At 46.5% G+C, this 15,382-nt stretch overlaps 1 protein-coding gene across 1 annotated transcript in view; it reads left to right on the top strand.

Annotated features, from left to right (window-relative positions):
* Window positions 1-15,382, top strand: part of LOC120022285 (receptor-type tyrosine-protein phosphatase U-like) — a 139,766-nt gene that overhangs the window by 18,750 nt on the left and 105,634 nt on the right. The window contains exons 3-4 of the mRNA XM_038966186.1: window positions 8,854-8,935; window positions 12,899-13,014. Of these exons, the coding sequence (XP_038822114.1) occupies window positions 8,854-8,935; window positions 12,899-13,014 (198 nt within the window). The remainder of the gene's footprint in view (window positions 1-8,853; window positions 8,936-12,898; window positions 13,015-15,382) is intronic.

Genomic DNA, 15,382 nt, shown 5'->3' with positions numbered 1-15,382 from the left:
CAGTCTTCTGATCTTTTAAAGAGGGAGAGATGAGGTGATTGAGTTTAAATGGAGAGGTAGCAGCAAACACTATCAAAACATTTGATGAAGCTACAAGACGTTCTCCTCCTCGTTTTGTGAAATCTTGCTTGGGAACAAAGTCAATAGACTAAAGACTAAAGAGGGATAAAGACAGAGAGTGATCACAGTGGCCCTGAGACTGAAGTGTCTGTCTCTAACTCTCTGTCTGTCTTTCTCTTCCTCTGTCTCTCTCTCTCCTCTCCCCACTTCTCCCTTGGTCTCTCTCCCCTCTGTTTCTCTCTCTCTCTCTCTCTCTCTCTCTCTCTCTCTCTCTCTCTCTCTCTCTCTATCTCTATCTCTCTCTATCTCTCTCTCTCTCTCTCTCTCTCTCTCTCTCTCTCTCTCTCTCTCTCTCTCTCTCTCTCTCTCTCTCTCTCTCTCTCTCTCTCTCTCTCTCTGGTTGAGCTATCTCTCTGGTTGAGCTCTGAATATTCATGGCTCTTGGTGCAATCAGTCCTGGACAGGCTCAGAGAGACGAGGGACAGGGGGATGGAACCAAGCCAGGAGACGGAAGGCGTAGAACTCTCTTTCTCACACTTTCTCTCTTTCTTTTGTCTTTTCTCCTCTTCCTCTCTCTCCAATTCTCAAACGCTACTGCTCTCCTCTTTATCTCTCTGTCTTAATTCTGTGCATCTTGCTTTTCACATTCCCTTCATCTCTTTCCAACTCTGTCTCCCTTCCTCTACACCTCCTTCTCTTCTCCTTCATCACTCAATCCCTCTCTGTCCGTCATATTCAAGTGCACCCCATTTCTCACCGCTCAACCCAATCCAACTATGCACACACAGGCCTGCAGGCACACATGCACGGACACACGGATGCGCACCTACATGCACACATACTGAGAATATGGTGCAACCATGCACAAGCTCATACATGCTACATGTAGTTGCGTGTCCCCAATTCCCTCAGCCTACTAGATGAACAAGGTCCACTGCATCCCACGTCATGTATTACTGTCTTTTACTGCCACAATGTCAACACCAGTCAATACCATTCCACCCTCATTCCACTTTATTAACCAAAACATATCCATCAACAGACCATTGTGGACAATAACTGTACAACACGTTCCTGTTTCTCTAACGACTGTTTCTGAAGCTGTTGAATTAATTTAAACACTTGTGTGGATCGATGGAGTCTGTCAGTGTACAAATTAAAAGCATAAATAACAACTCCCATAGCGATAAAAATTAAAAACCAGAATCCAGAAATATTAATTAGCCAACAAATCCTCTCTTTATTGCAATCCTTTATCGCCAGTCGCCCAGCCAGTCTGCTAGCCAGCCAGCCAGCCAGCCAACCAACAAACCAGCCAGCCACCAAACCAGCCAGCCAGCCAGCTCCAGTACAAAAGGGAAAATAAGCAAACATAAATATGGGTTGTATTTACGATGGTGTTTGTTCTTCACTGGTTGCCCTTTTCTTGTGGCAACAGGTCACAAATATTGCTGCTGTGATGGCAAAACTGTGGTATTTCACCCAGGAGACATGGGAGTTTTGTTTTGTTTTCTCATGACTTGGTTGGGTCTAATTGTGTTGCTATCCTGGGGCTCTGTGGGGTCTGTTTGTGTTTGTGAACAGAGCCAGCCACCAAACCAGACAGCCAGCCAGCCTACCAGCGAGCCAGCCAGCCAGCTGATTGCATGTATTCCCTTTGAGGACGGGGAAGGGAACAGGGCATGGATGCAGCATAGAGAAGTGTGTAATTCTGCACCATTGAGTTTTACGAGATAAACTGAACTGGTGCTGTAGCAGCTAGGGGGAGAGGGAAGCTCATTTTCAAATGTATCAGTGAATGCTCTTTCTTTTTTACCCCCCCGAATCCGTTTTTGTGATCCACATTCAGAGTTTGGTGTGTGTTATTATTTCCCCCATCTCTCTGCTTGGATGATGAAACACCTCTGTGGCCTGAGAGACAGACAGCGGTAGGCACAGCGCAGCAGCACCCCACTAGTTTCAACAAGCCTGGCCTTGATTTTCACATCACTGTTGTTTTTTGGAAGTGTTATGTCTACCTCCCTCCTCTCCCCATTCTCTTTGTAGCTCCACTTGGTTGCAACAAGAGGAAACAGGTAAAGAAAATAGGAAGACTGTCACAACCTTGAACTGATGAGGATTCTGTTCCTTTGAACAAATCCACCCTTTACGTTGTGAGCAGCGATAGATAGATTGTTCCCTTCTTTGCCTGTGTGGATGTTGGAGATTAGGGTGTTGCAGGTGTGGGTAGCGGAGATGTGGGGGAACTTTACTATGAAATATTTACGATGCTATCAAGCCCACCGTGACTGCCAATATCAATATAGCTTAGTCTACATCCTCTCTCCTTTTAATCTGTCTCTGTCTCTGTCTCTCTCCTTTTAATCTGTCTCTGTCTCTGTCTCTGTCTCTCTCTCTGTCTCTCTCTCTGTCTCTCTCTCTCTGTCTCTCTCTGTCTCTCTCTGTCTCTCTCTCTTTCTCTCTCTCTTTCTCTCTCTCTCTCTCTCTCTTTCTCTCTCTCTCTCTCTCTCTCTCTCTCTCTCTCTCTCTCTCTCTCTCTCTGTCTCTGTCTCTGTCTCTGTCTCTGTCTCTCGCTCTGTCTCTCGCTCTGTCTCTCGCTCTGTCTCTCGCTCTCCCTCCCTCTCTTTTTCTCTCCCTCTTTCTTTATCTCCCTCTCTTTCTCTACCTCTCCCTCGCCTTCTTCTTCCCTCTCTTTATCTCTCTCTCCGTCTCCCCCCCTCTTTATCTCTCTTTCCCCTTCTCCTTCACCGGCCTCTGTCTATTTCTATTTCTCCACCCGCTTCCTTGCTCTCTTCATTTCTCTTCCCCCTCCGTTTCTCTCTCTCTCTCTCTCTCCCTCTCTCTCTCACTCTTTCTCTCTCTCTCTTTGCATGACCGGCAGTCCATCTTTTCCCCATCCCTCCTCCTGTACTCTTCCAAGTAAATAACTCCCATAGCGATATAAATGAAAAACAAGACTCACAAAATATTAATTACCCAACAAATCCTCTCTTTATTGCAATCCGTCAGCCAGTCAGTCATCCAGTCAGTCAACAAACCAGCTAGCCATCCTACCAGCGAGCTAGCCAGTCAGCCACCTACCCAGCCAGTCAACAAACCAGCCAGCCAACCAACAAACCAGCAAGCAAGCCTACCAGCAAGCCAGACAGTCAGACAACCAGCCAGCCACCAAACCAGCCAGCTGCTGATTGTATGTATTCCCTTTGAGGATGGGGAAGGGAACAGGGCAAGTTTAAACCTTCACTATTACAGTGGAACCTTTTGTCCAGGAAGTTATCTAAAAGGGATTGAATTTGTTGTTGCCTAATTGTTTTTTGGTAGGTTTCCACACTACAATTTCATCTATAGCATTTCTTAATATTACTTAGTTCCTTTGGCTTTGATGCCTCACAATTGAGTATTGCTCTGTTCAAGTAGACTGTGATTTTGCTGTGATCTGATAGGGGTGTCAGTGGGCTGACTGAACGCTCTGAGAGACTCTGGGTTGAGGTCAGTGATAAAGTAGTCTATAGTACTTCTGCCAAGAGATGAGCTGTAGGTGTACCTACCATAGGAGTCCCCTCGAAGAGTACCATTGACTATGTACATACCCAGCGTGCGACAGAGCTGCAGGAGTTGTGACCCGTTTTTGTTGGTTTTGTTGTCATAGTTGTGCCTAGGGGGGCATATGGGGGAGGGAATGCTGTCACCTCCAGGCAGTTGTTTGTCCCCCTGTGTACTGAGGGTGTCAGGTTCTTGTCCGGTTCTGGCATTTAGGTCGCCACAGACTAGTACATGTCCCTGGGCCTGGAAATGATTGATTTCCCCCTCCAGGATGGAGAAGCTGTCTTCATTAAAGTATTGGGATTCTAGTGGGGGGATATAGGTAGCACACAGGAGGACATTTTTCTCTGTTAACATAATTTCCTTTTGAATTTCTAGCCAAACGTAAAATGTTCCTGTTTTGATTAATTTAAAGGAGTGAGTTAGGTCTGCTCTATACCAACTTTGCATACCCCCTGAGTCCCTTTCCTGTTTCACACCTGGCAGTTTGGTGGATGGGACTACCAGCTCTCTGTAACATAGAGGGCAACCAGTGGGTCCATCTCCTCTATACCATGTTTCTTGTAAGATGACAATGTCTGTATTTCCGATTTGTTTGATGAAGTCCAGGTTCTTGCTCTTTAGGCCAAAGGCAGATGACCTCAGGACTTGGATATTTCATGATGAGCTAGTGAAGGCTTTGTGTTCCATAAAGTGTCCAATGTTGTTGGTCGTGTGGTTTGGCCTCACGCCAGTAAGTGTGAGCAGAGCCTGCTGAGCATCTGGTACGTGCCATTGGCTTGGGCTAGTGTAAGAGTGGGGGTTGAGCCTGCTTGCCTGCTCACGTCCTGGGCATATATGTGACTTCCAAGTTGAGGCTCTCTTTGCGGTTGTGGAGGGCTTGGGTGGGCAGGGGGGGATAGGTCTGATCTGAGGGGGAATAAATGGGGTGTGGGCATGGTTGACTTGGGGGGTGTTGATTGGTTGGGGTGGGGGTGTGGATGTGGCTGGTGGTGCTGTGGTCTGGATGTAGGTCCTCTCTGCATGCATCCTCTATGTGTAGGTCCGGGGGGGTCCCACAGGTCTGGGAGAGTGTCTCACTGGTGTCAGCGAGGTGTCTATTGATCTGTTGCTCATGTGTGAAGTGTTGGGGCTGCGTTTGAGAGCGATGTTGTTTAGGATCCGGGCGAAGGTGGGCACTGCTGCCTTGTATAGGTGGACCTGGTCATAAAGGCTGTTGAAGTCCAAGGTGGAGTGTTGGGCCAGGTGAACATTTGGTTTTGAGGCACAGTCACGGGAAAAACTTGCGTTTACCTGCTGTATGGTAGCAGGGTGGAAGTCTTTTTGTGGTAGCAGGGTGGATATAACCATTTGAGCGTTGGGGAAAGTAGAAGAAGCTATTTCAATCACTCCCTTGAGTGCTGTGGCCACTCTTTCCTACTGTGCTCTCAGGTCGTTTGTGCCTGTGTGCATTATTATGTGGCTGGGTCAACCTAGTTGGTCCTCAGACAGAAGGTCTAGGGCGCGCTGTGTGTTTGGACACCAGAGTTTAGACACACTGTGTTTGGGAAAAAGTTGTTTTTCTTGTATATATTTCCCGTTTGAGTCCATACGGAGTACAATCTGTTGCTTGTGTATGTCCTCAGTGGGTGTGGGGTGGTTGTCAGGAAAGCTATCAGGGTGGGGGGTGGGGGGGTGCTCGGAGGGGGTGGGATCCCCTGGGCTTGGAGGTCTTCATTTGTCTGTCCTGCTGTGATGTTGACGCTATGATCAGGGTCTGGGTTGGACTGTTCTGCTGTGGTGTCAAGACTTTTGTCGGGAGCTGAGGTGGGCTGTTCTGCTGGCTTCTCTGCGAGGGTGGCCATCTCTCTAGTGGGTTGTTCTCTGTCACACGCCATCCCCCTCACCCTCTCCTCCAGTAGTCTGATCCTCTCCTCTAGTGCACTGTTCTTCTCCTGCTCCTGCTTTTTCTCCTGTTGATGTTGTCTCACCACTGTCCAGAGTGCAGATACGTCTCTCTCCACCTCCAGCTCTCCGGGTCTGGTTAAGTGGATGTTGTTGTGCTAGATTGTTGTATGGGTCTGTGCTGACTGGAGTGTAATACCTGCTGTTCCAGCTCCACCTGCCTTACCTCCAACTGGGTGAATTTATCCTTCATTTCAATACAGGATTAGTACTCTGTGCTGGAAGGTTGACTTTCCGCTTGGGGTTGCTCGTCTGTGGGGTTATGTAATGAAGAGGTCTGGTCTGATCTGCTCGGGGTGGGGGTATCTTTCTAAAGGGAGAGCTTCTCCTGCTGAGCTAATTCTTTGATTATGTGAAAGTCCATCTGAAACTGTTTGGAGTTGCCCTGTACCAATACTGTTCCAGACTTATAGAGATTTATATTTGCTGACTCAGAGTCCTCTTTGTCTAGTATCCTGAGCTCCCCCCCCCCCCCTTAACAGAGGGGTTGTGTGCTAATATGGCACTGTGCCATGCCAGGGGATGGTCTGTGTGGAAGATGAGGTTGTTTATGTTCCCATTTTTATAATAGTTAGCAAAAAGTGTGTCTTGATTTTCCGTAAGGAGCTTCATTTTGTGATCTTTTCGTATCTTATCATTCTTTACATACACAGGGTGCTGTATTTTAATTACCTCTGAACAGCGGGAGGCAGCTTCTAAGGCCTCTCCATTTGGTTGGAGTAGACTGTTCGACTCTCCTGCCATTGTTGGGCTAAAGGACTTTGACACCACTCACTTGACACGTTAATGCTAATTAAAGTTGTATCAAGCTTGGTAGCCTTAACTTAGCATTCCGTCCTTATAAAGTAAAATCTATCATTGTAATATATTTTTCTTCTTGGCTTTTGGAAATAAAATATAGCTTCTCAGTTCCTGGTTGGATGGTGTTTTCAGATTTCTGTTGATTCCCAGAGAATTTGCTGTTTAGCTTTGGAATAATAATCTTTGGTAGTTGTAAGCCTTCCAGGTGATTCCGTAATTCCGTCCAAAATCAGGTTGTAGGTTTTGAGTTTTGATTTGGAGTGAAGGTTATGTTGTAGAGGGTAGCATCCTGTATATGTCCCTGGCAAAAAAATCCAAGTTTATTTAACTCTAAATCTACAGTATGTTTTTTTAAGAACATGCTGAAAAATGCAGGAGCTCATCTGCTCATGACCTCTCTGCTCTGTCTTTCTTTCTCTCTCTATCTGCATGATGACCAGTCTTTTACCCATCCCTCCTCCAGTACTCTTCGAAGTACATTCAGTGCTTTACTTCTATGGTGCTCTATACAATCCAATCAGAAAAATGACTTTCCCCTCCAGAGAGACAAAGATCAAAGATCACAGTTCTATGAATACACTTCATAGTTGTTGCTGATGTTCTTGTGTGTGTCTATACCTCTCTCAGATGTGTGTGACTGAATGCACAAACGTTTTCTCTCTCTCTCTTTCCCACTCTCGCTCTCTCTCTCTCTCTCTCTCTCTCTCTCTCTCTCTCTCTCTCTCTCTCTCTCTCTCTCTCTCTCTCTCAGTTCAACTTAAGGCCTTAAGGCCTTTATTGGCAAGGGAAACGTGTTTACATGTTTAGCAAGTGAAATAGATAATAAACAAATGTGAAATAAACAATAAAAAAATGAACAGTAAACATTACACTAAAGTTCCAAAATAATAAAGACTGTCTCTCTCTCTCTCTCTCTCTCTCTCTCTCTCTCTCTCTCTCTCTCTCTCTCTCTCTCTCTCTCTCTCTCTCTCTCTCTCTCTCTCTCTCTCTCTCTCTCTCTCTCTCTCTCTCTCTCTCTCTCTCTCTCTCTCTCTCTCTCTCTCTCTCTCTCTCTCTCTCTCTCTGTCCCTCACTCTCTTTCGTTTTCCCTCTATCTCGGCCCCACTCTCTCTCCCTCTCTCGTTCTCTCTCTCATTCTGCTCCTCTCTCTCTTTCTTTTTCTCTTTATCTCTGCCCTTCTCTCTCTTTCCCTCTCTCTCTCCTTCTCTCCTTCTCTCTCATCTCCTTCTCTCTCTCTCTCGTTCTGCCCCTCTCTCTCTTTCTGTTTCTCTCTATCTCTGCCCCTCTGTCTCTCTTTCTCGCATTTCCCCTTTCTCCTCTGAGTACAGCCAGATGCTGATAGTCATAATGAGGTAGGGTCAAGGCTCTGTGCAGTGCTGAGCGAGTGAATCAATGGCCGGGTGTGTCGCGGTGTGTGTGTGTGTGCATATTTGTGCGTGTGTGTGCGTGCGTCGGTGTGCGTCAGCGGCTGATGAATAAAGAAGTTGATTGTCTGCACTTCTCTAATGGCCCACACATAAGAATGAAGAATACTAAGATATTAGCAGACAGGGATGCGTGGCCTGTATCCATCTGTGGTTCTATCGATCCAGACCAGGCACTTAGAGCCTGATGTATTGTCAACACGGCGACTCACTGGGGCTGTTTCCCAAAAGACATCCTACTTTTGACCAGGGCCCATCGAGTGTGTGATAGGGAAATCTGAACTATCAAGAGTCTGCTGGTTTCAGTCACAGCTAATGTATTATTGTCTGTTTGAGTGGGTGAAACACATCAACTATTATCTACACCTCTGATAACCTTTTAGGATCATTGGCAGAGCATTACACTGTGTAGTTTGTCAGTGACTATTGCATTGGTTCCATTGTGCCAGGAAAGCTCAATCAAGCCCAGCTAAATGACTTGAATGTAAAGTGCTATTTAAAGTCTGGCATCTATGAATGCAGTAAACCCCATGTCCATGCGCCGTTTATTTATTTGTTGTGCCTCTGCGGTAAAATAGTAAATTGTCCCTCACTAAACGATATGGGTTATTGTGGCAGTAATTCTTTTTCAGACGCCCAGACTCACTTTGGTTCTCTGTGGGAGAGATCTGGGATTCACTTTGGTTTCTCAGCATGATGCTAGATTCATTTAGATGAGTGAGTAGAGATTTGGGCAGCGCTCAATGACTCCTGCGGGTCCAATGTTCTGTGTGTGTTCTCTGATGAAGAAAGATGGCTGTTTGAAAGAGAAGGAGGAAAAGGAAGGGTGGGAGAGAGAGATGACTGTGTGAAACGAAGCTGTCCTATGGGGCTCTGCTAAACTATGGATGTTTGAGTAGAGAGATTCGCCACCAGACAGGCCTCAGTGGATTCAAGCTGTTTGATTAGGACTTCCCCCTCTCTCCCCCTCCGGTCCTTCCCCCTCTCTCTCCCTAACGTGAAATCCTTTCTTCCATTCTCCTCTCATCTCTCCTTTGTCTCTCCTGTTCTCCTCTCATCTCTCCCGCTTGTCTCTCCTCAGGTGGTGTTTGAAGCATCGGTCTCAGCAGAACGGCGTGGCTACATCGCCATTGACGACATCCTGCTGCTCAATTACCCCTGCTGTAAGTAGCTACCCACCACAGTACAGCACCTGTGTCTCAATGCCCAGAAAGCACTGCCCCAACACACCAACATAGCAAACCCAGCCACCACTATACCAATATATCACCAATGCACCGTGTTAACGCACCAAAGCACCACAGTACAAATGTACCAATATACTTCAGAACAGAGCACAGAGCCAGTAACCTTTGACAAAGACATGGGAAAATGCGTGTCTGGGCGCTCAGGGGTGTACAAACAGTCTTAGGACTGTGATGGGTGGTTGGACAGACAAGGACAGAGGCTTGTAAAGTAATCAGCGGAGGCGAAGGCACTGCTCTCAAAGCCAGAGAAGGTTCTGAGAGGCTTCTGGCATGTGGACACGTGTCTGATTTCCCATGGCCACGGCTGCACTATGCCGCTCCTTTTGTCCCGGTCGACCAGACAGCGAGCTGGTGACCTTTATCTTCCTGACTGCTCAGCACGTCGCTCTGCTCGCCGCTCTCGCGGTCACCAAGACGAGCCCACTCTCTCAGAGCTAATGTACTGTTCCAGGAAACATACACACACACACACTGTTCCAAGAAAACAGCAGGCAGCAGGCGACCGGGTGAACGGACTCTCGTCGCATGTGGTTTCCTCTTCCTCTCCACCAAGGCATGACGAGAACAGCAGTACTCTGAGGTCTCTAACTGGACCATAATGTCACATGGTGATGCTCTTAGAGATTTCCCCATTATAGCTAACCCGCTCCCTTAGTGAAATCCCCCCACCCCTCTCCCTTAGCTCTCAGTGCAAACACCCCTCACCCCCCCCAACCCCCTTGCTTCTCTAAACCTGACCGATTGCCTCTATAGCGGACCCTCTTTGTCTCACCCACAGCAGTCTGATACACCATTGTGTTTCTTTGAGATATTTCCTAGGTAAAACCTCCCTCCTTCAGTGCAGCCCCTCCCTACCTACCCATGCCTCTACAGGGTACCTGACCGTTCTCCTCCTGAGCCACTCACCTGCTGTCCCCAGACCCATTACCTCTACGGGAGAGCAGGCTCAGTGAAAGCCTGTGTCCCAAATGGCAAGTAATGCCGACATACAGAAAGAGAGCCCTCAGCTCATTCTGCTGTGCTGACAATGTGTGACAGAGTGTATAGGAGTGGTGCTGAGGCCTGTCACAGTTTCCATTGACCACCACTGACCCTTGTAGACTTCAGGGAACATTGAGCCAACCAAATCCGTAATGGACGCTAGCGGTTGGTCTCGAGCCAAGATGGCCCCTGCCTTGGCTCTCTGTAAAGGGATAATCCACAGTGAAAAGCAGAAACTGCGGACCGGGAGGAAATGTTAATGACTGATAATGGAGGGCGTTAATGAGCTCATGAAATTCAGATAGCTTTTACCACCTGTTAAAAGACAGCCAGACCTTTATAAATCATTCACAAGTTCATCTCTCTCTCTTTCTCTCCATAAACCCTCTCCAAAACAACAGAGATAAGCTCAACTCATCTTAAACTTTTAACACTTAGCCTCTGTCACCTGAATGTCGGCCAGCATGCGTTCATTTCCATGGTTATATGGGACCCATTGCTGAGTTAGAGTGGTCGCCAGGGCCCTCTGTGTGTGAATAATGTGTGTGTGACGGGTACGTCTCTTGGCGCTGATGCAGATGTCATCTCCCTGGCCCCCACCGTCCCCATTAAATAATCAACACTCTCATTAGGAGATGCTGCGGCTGTCAGGGCCCTCCACGGAACCTCTTTAACACACCCACACACACACACACACAGAACACACACACACACTCCAAGCTGGCACGATGCCCCCTAAGGCAGCAGAAATAACTTGTTTGGCCTGCAGTAGATACAAATCGAGTCTCTTTTATATTCACATTCCAACATGCTTGACATTTCTGTTATTTTCCCCAGTGTCACTATCATTATTCCAAACACATGTTGCGTTCCAATGAAATCTCTGTCAAATTGAAGTTTGTTTGGATGTAAAAATGTGACTTGCATAATGTGGCCTGCCTACCAAGAGACTGAACTAGCTAGCGTGCATGTGTGCTGAAAGACTACCAACAACGTGCAGAAATCAATTTAGCAACAGCTCGTCCCTCGATGCGCTTATTGGAGAGAGAGAAAAGAACGAGAGAGGAAAAGAGAAATGAGAGAGGTGGGCAGATGTCCGTTTCCATGGAGACTCATGATAGGAGTGTCAGGTGTACAGAGGACAGCTGGACAGATGTCTCTCGCTTCCCCTCCTCTTCTGTTCCTCTCTTCATATTTTCCTATTTTCCTCACTCTCTTTTCCTCTCTTCCTCGCACTTTTCTGTGCAGGATAAGAAAGGACCGTCAAATACTGTGGTGTTGTGGTGTTATTTTAAAGTCATTCCCCACCTGCCCAGGGACAACAGGTGTAAACTAACCGTGTACATGAGCTAATTCTGGCACATTTACATCAACGTTGATTCATGTTCACTATGTCCCCTGTCGGAAAACCAGGAATAAAGCTGCTAAAGCGAGTAAAAGTGAAGGGGAAAAGTGTCGTGGTTGCTTTCCACTGAGTGACAGAACACACTGTACACACACCCAGTGGCTTTGAGCAGGTGCTGGATAAATAAGTAGACGCACTGTGATACACTCCCGAGTATGTGTTTTCATGACAGGGTTTCATCTGTTCACTAGTCCGTCTCTGTACAGTCTGAGCCACCACCAAGTCCTCATCACATTATTCTCAGTATAGAGTGTTTTGCGCTCATAGTCACACAAAACTCAACTGGGTAAAGTACTCGCACATCTATTGAGGGGCTCGCTTTGCAGGTGTAAAAGAATACCACATGCTTGCAAAAGTATCACTTTCTATTTCTATGCTACAATGTTTCTGTCTCCCGGCCTTTTCCTCTTGAGTTGCTACTGTATAGAGCTCACCAAATAATACAATTGTTCCTGTAGTATAGACCTACCATTAAGGTAAATCACTGGAAACATTTGTACAGATTTTATGGGTTTATTTAAATGATATCGTCATTTCAATGCATCAGCATATCAGAATAGTATAAAACTATGTAAAACGCTCTTCACTAAGTTGAATCTAACATCTCAGGTAGGCAATGATCCAAGTGCCTTAAACATTCAGAAAGGCTATACACGGATGATGTTCTGGGTCAGTTTGACACAGTACAGTAAGTACATCATAAATACATGCTTTTAACCCTCCTAAAATATATGTCCAGTAGCTGAGGATGTCCTATTTTGTATGCTGTTTTTGCTAAGTTGATAAACCCGACTGTTCAACATTTAGAGCCAAATGTTTGATACACGTACCGAAGTCAGAAATCAATCAAATTATGACATTTATGACATTTTTCGCTCATTTATAGTCAAACTTCAGATCACTGTCACGCCCTGACCTTAGAGATCCCTGTTTATTCTCTATATTTTGGTTAGGTCAGGGTGTGAATAGGGTGGGTACTCTAGTTTTTGTATATCTATGTTTTCTTTTTCTTTGTTGGCCTAGTATGGTTCCCAATCAGAGGCAGATGTCTAACGTTGTCTCTGATTGGGGATCATACTTAGGCATCCCTTTTTCCCACCTTCAGTTGTGGAATCTTGTCTTTGTTTGGTTGCATGTATGTTGCACGACGAAGCTTTTCGTTCGTTGTATTGTTTATTGTTTTTTTTGCTGGTTCACATTTTAATAAAATATGATGAACCCAAATCACGCTGCGCCTTGGTCTACCCTTAACGACGGACGTTACACTGTGTGTGTGTGTGTGTGTGTGTGTGTGTGTGTGTGTGTGTGTGTGTGTGTGTGTGTGTGTGTGTGTGTGTGTGTGTGTGTGTGTGTGTGAGAGAGACAGGACAGGACAGAGAATCCTCCCTACTGGAGGTAAGGATGGAGGAGTGTGTGTGTGTGTGTAGTCATATGATAATAAGGAACTGTCAGTGCATCAGTATCACAGAGGATCTCTCTCTCTCTCTCTACAGACAAGGTTCCCCACTTCTCTCGGCTGGGGGATGTGGAGGTCAATGCAGGGCAGAATGCCACCTTCCAGTGTGTCGCCACGGGCAAAACTACAGAGACAGAACCCTTCCTACTGGAGGTAAGGATGGAGGTGTGTGCGTGTGTGCTTGCGGGCGTTGCCACCTACAAGACACACATAAATGGAGACATTCCTGATGGAGGAGAGAGTACAGACTGATGGAGGAGAGAGTACAGACTGATGGAAGAGAGAGTACAGACTGATGAAGAATAGAGTACAGACTGATGGAAGATAGAGTATAGACTGATGGAGGGGAGAGTATAGACTGATGGAGGAGAGAGTACAGACTTGTGGAGAAGAGAGTACAGACTGATGGAGGAGAGAGTACAGACTGATGGAGGAGAGAGTACAGACTGATGGAGGAGCGAGTACAGACTGATGGAGGAGAGAGTACAGACTGATGGAGGAGAGAGTACAGACTGATGGAGGAGAGAGTACAGACTGATGGAGGAGAGAGTACAGACTTTTGGAGGAGAGAGTATAGACTGATGGAGGAGAGAGTACAGACTGATGGAGAAGAGACTACAGACTGATGGAGGATAGAGTACAGACTGATGGAGAAAATAGTACAGACAGACTGATGGAGAAGAGACTACAGACTGATGGAGTTGAGAGTACAGACTGATGGAGGATTGAGTACAGACTGTTGGAGGATTGAGTATAGACTGATGGAGGATTGAGTACAGACTGTTGGAGGAGAGAGTACAGACTGAAGGAGAAGAGAATACAGACTGATGGAGGAGAGAGTACAGACTGATGGAGGAGAGAGTACAGACTGATGGAGGAGAGAGTACAGACTGATGGAGGAGAGAGTACAGACTGATGGAGGAGAGAGTACAGACTGATGGAAGAGAGCGTATTGACTGATGGAGAAGATAGTATAGACTGATGGAGAAGATAGTACAGACTGATGGAGGAGAGAGTACAGACTGATGGAGGAGAGCGTATTGACTGATGGAGGATAGTATAGACTGATGGAGAAGATAGTACAGACTGATGGAGGAGAGAGTACAGACTGAAGGAGAAGATAGTACAGACTGAAGGAGAAGAGAGTACAGACAGACTTTTGGAGAAGGGAGTATAGACTGATGGAGGAGAGAGTACAGACTGATGGAGGAGAGAGTACCGACTGATGGAGAAGAGAGTACAGACAGACTGATGGAGAAGAGCGTACAGACAGACTGATGGAGAAGGGAGTATAGACTGATGGAGAAGGGAGTACAGACTGATGGAGGAGAGAGTACAGACAGACTGATGGAGAAGGGAGTATAGATGATGGAGGAGAGAGTACAGACTGATGGAGGAGAGAGTACAGACTAATGGAGAAAATAGTACAGACAGACTGATGGAGAAGAGAGTACAGACAGGCTGATGGAGGAGAGAGTACAGACTGATGGAGGAGAGAGTACAGACTGATGGAGGAGAGAGTACAGACTGATGGAGGAGAGATTACAGACTGATGGAGGAGAGAGTACAGACTGATGGAGGAGAGAGTACAGACTAATGGAGGAGAGAGTATAGACTGATGGAGAAGATAGTACAGACTGATGGAGGAGAGAGTACAGACTGATGGAGAAAATAGTACAGACAGACTGATGGAGAAGAGAGTACAGGCTGATGGAGTTGAGAGTACAGACTGATGGAGGATTGAGTACAGACTGTTGGAGGATAGAGTATAGACTGATGGAGGATAGAGTACAGACTGTTGGAGGAGAGAGTACAGACTGAAGGAGAAGAGAATACAGACTGATGGAGGAGAGAGTACAGACTGATGGAGGAGAGAGTACAGACTGATGGAGGAGAGAGTACAGACTGATGGAGGAGAGAGTACAGACTGATGGAGGAGAGAGTACAGACTGATGGAGGAGAGCGTATTGACTGATGGAGAAGATAGTATAGACTGATGGAGAAGATAGTACAGACTGATGGAGGAGAGAGTACAGACTGATGGAGGAGAGCGTATTGACTGATGGAGAAGATAGTATAGACTGATGGAGAAGATAGTACAGACTGATGGAGGAGAGAGTACAGACTGAAGGAGAAGATAGTACAGACTGAAGGAGAAGAGAGTACAGACAGACTTTTGGAGAAGGGAGTATAGACTGATGGAGGAGAGAGTACAGACTGATGGAGGAGAGAGTACCGACTGATGGAGAAGAGAGTACAGACAGACTGATGGAGAAGAGCGTACAGACAGACTGATGGAGAAGGGAGTATAGACTGATGGAGAAGGGAGTACAGACTGATGGAGGAGAGAGTACAGACTGTTAGAGAAAATAGTACAGACAGACTGATGGAGAAGAGAGTACAGACAGGCTGATGGAGGAGAGAGTACAGACTGATGGAGGAGAGAGTACAGACTGATGGAGTAGAGCGTATTGACTGATGGAGGAGAGAGTACAGACTGATGGAGGAGAGAGTACAGACT

Source organism: Salvelinus namaycush, chromosome 27, assembly GCF_016432855.1.
Source record: "Salvelinus namaycush isolate Seneca chromosome 27, SaNama_1.0, whole genome shotgun sequence".
Taxonomy (NCBI): domain Eukaryota; kingdom Metazoa; phylum Chordata; class Actinopteri; order Salmoniformes; family Salmonidae; genus Salvelinus; species Salvelinus namaycush.
Note: the sequence above shows the minus strand (reverse complement) of the source record. Positions and strands in the feature narration are given on the sequence as shown.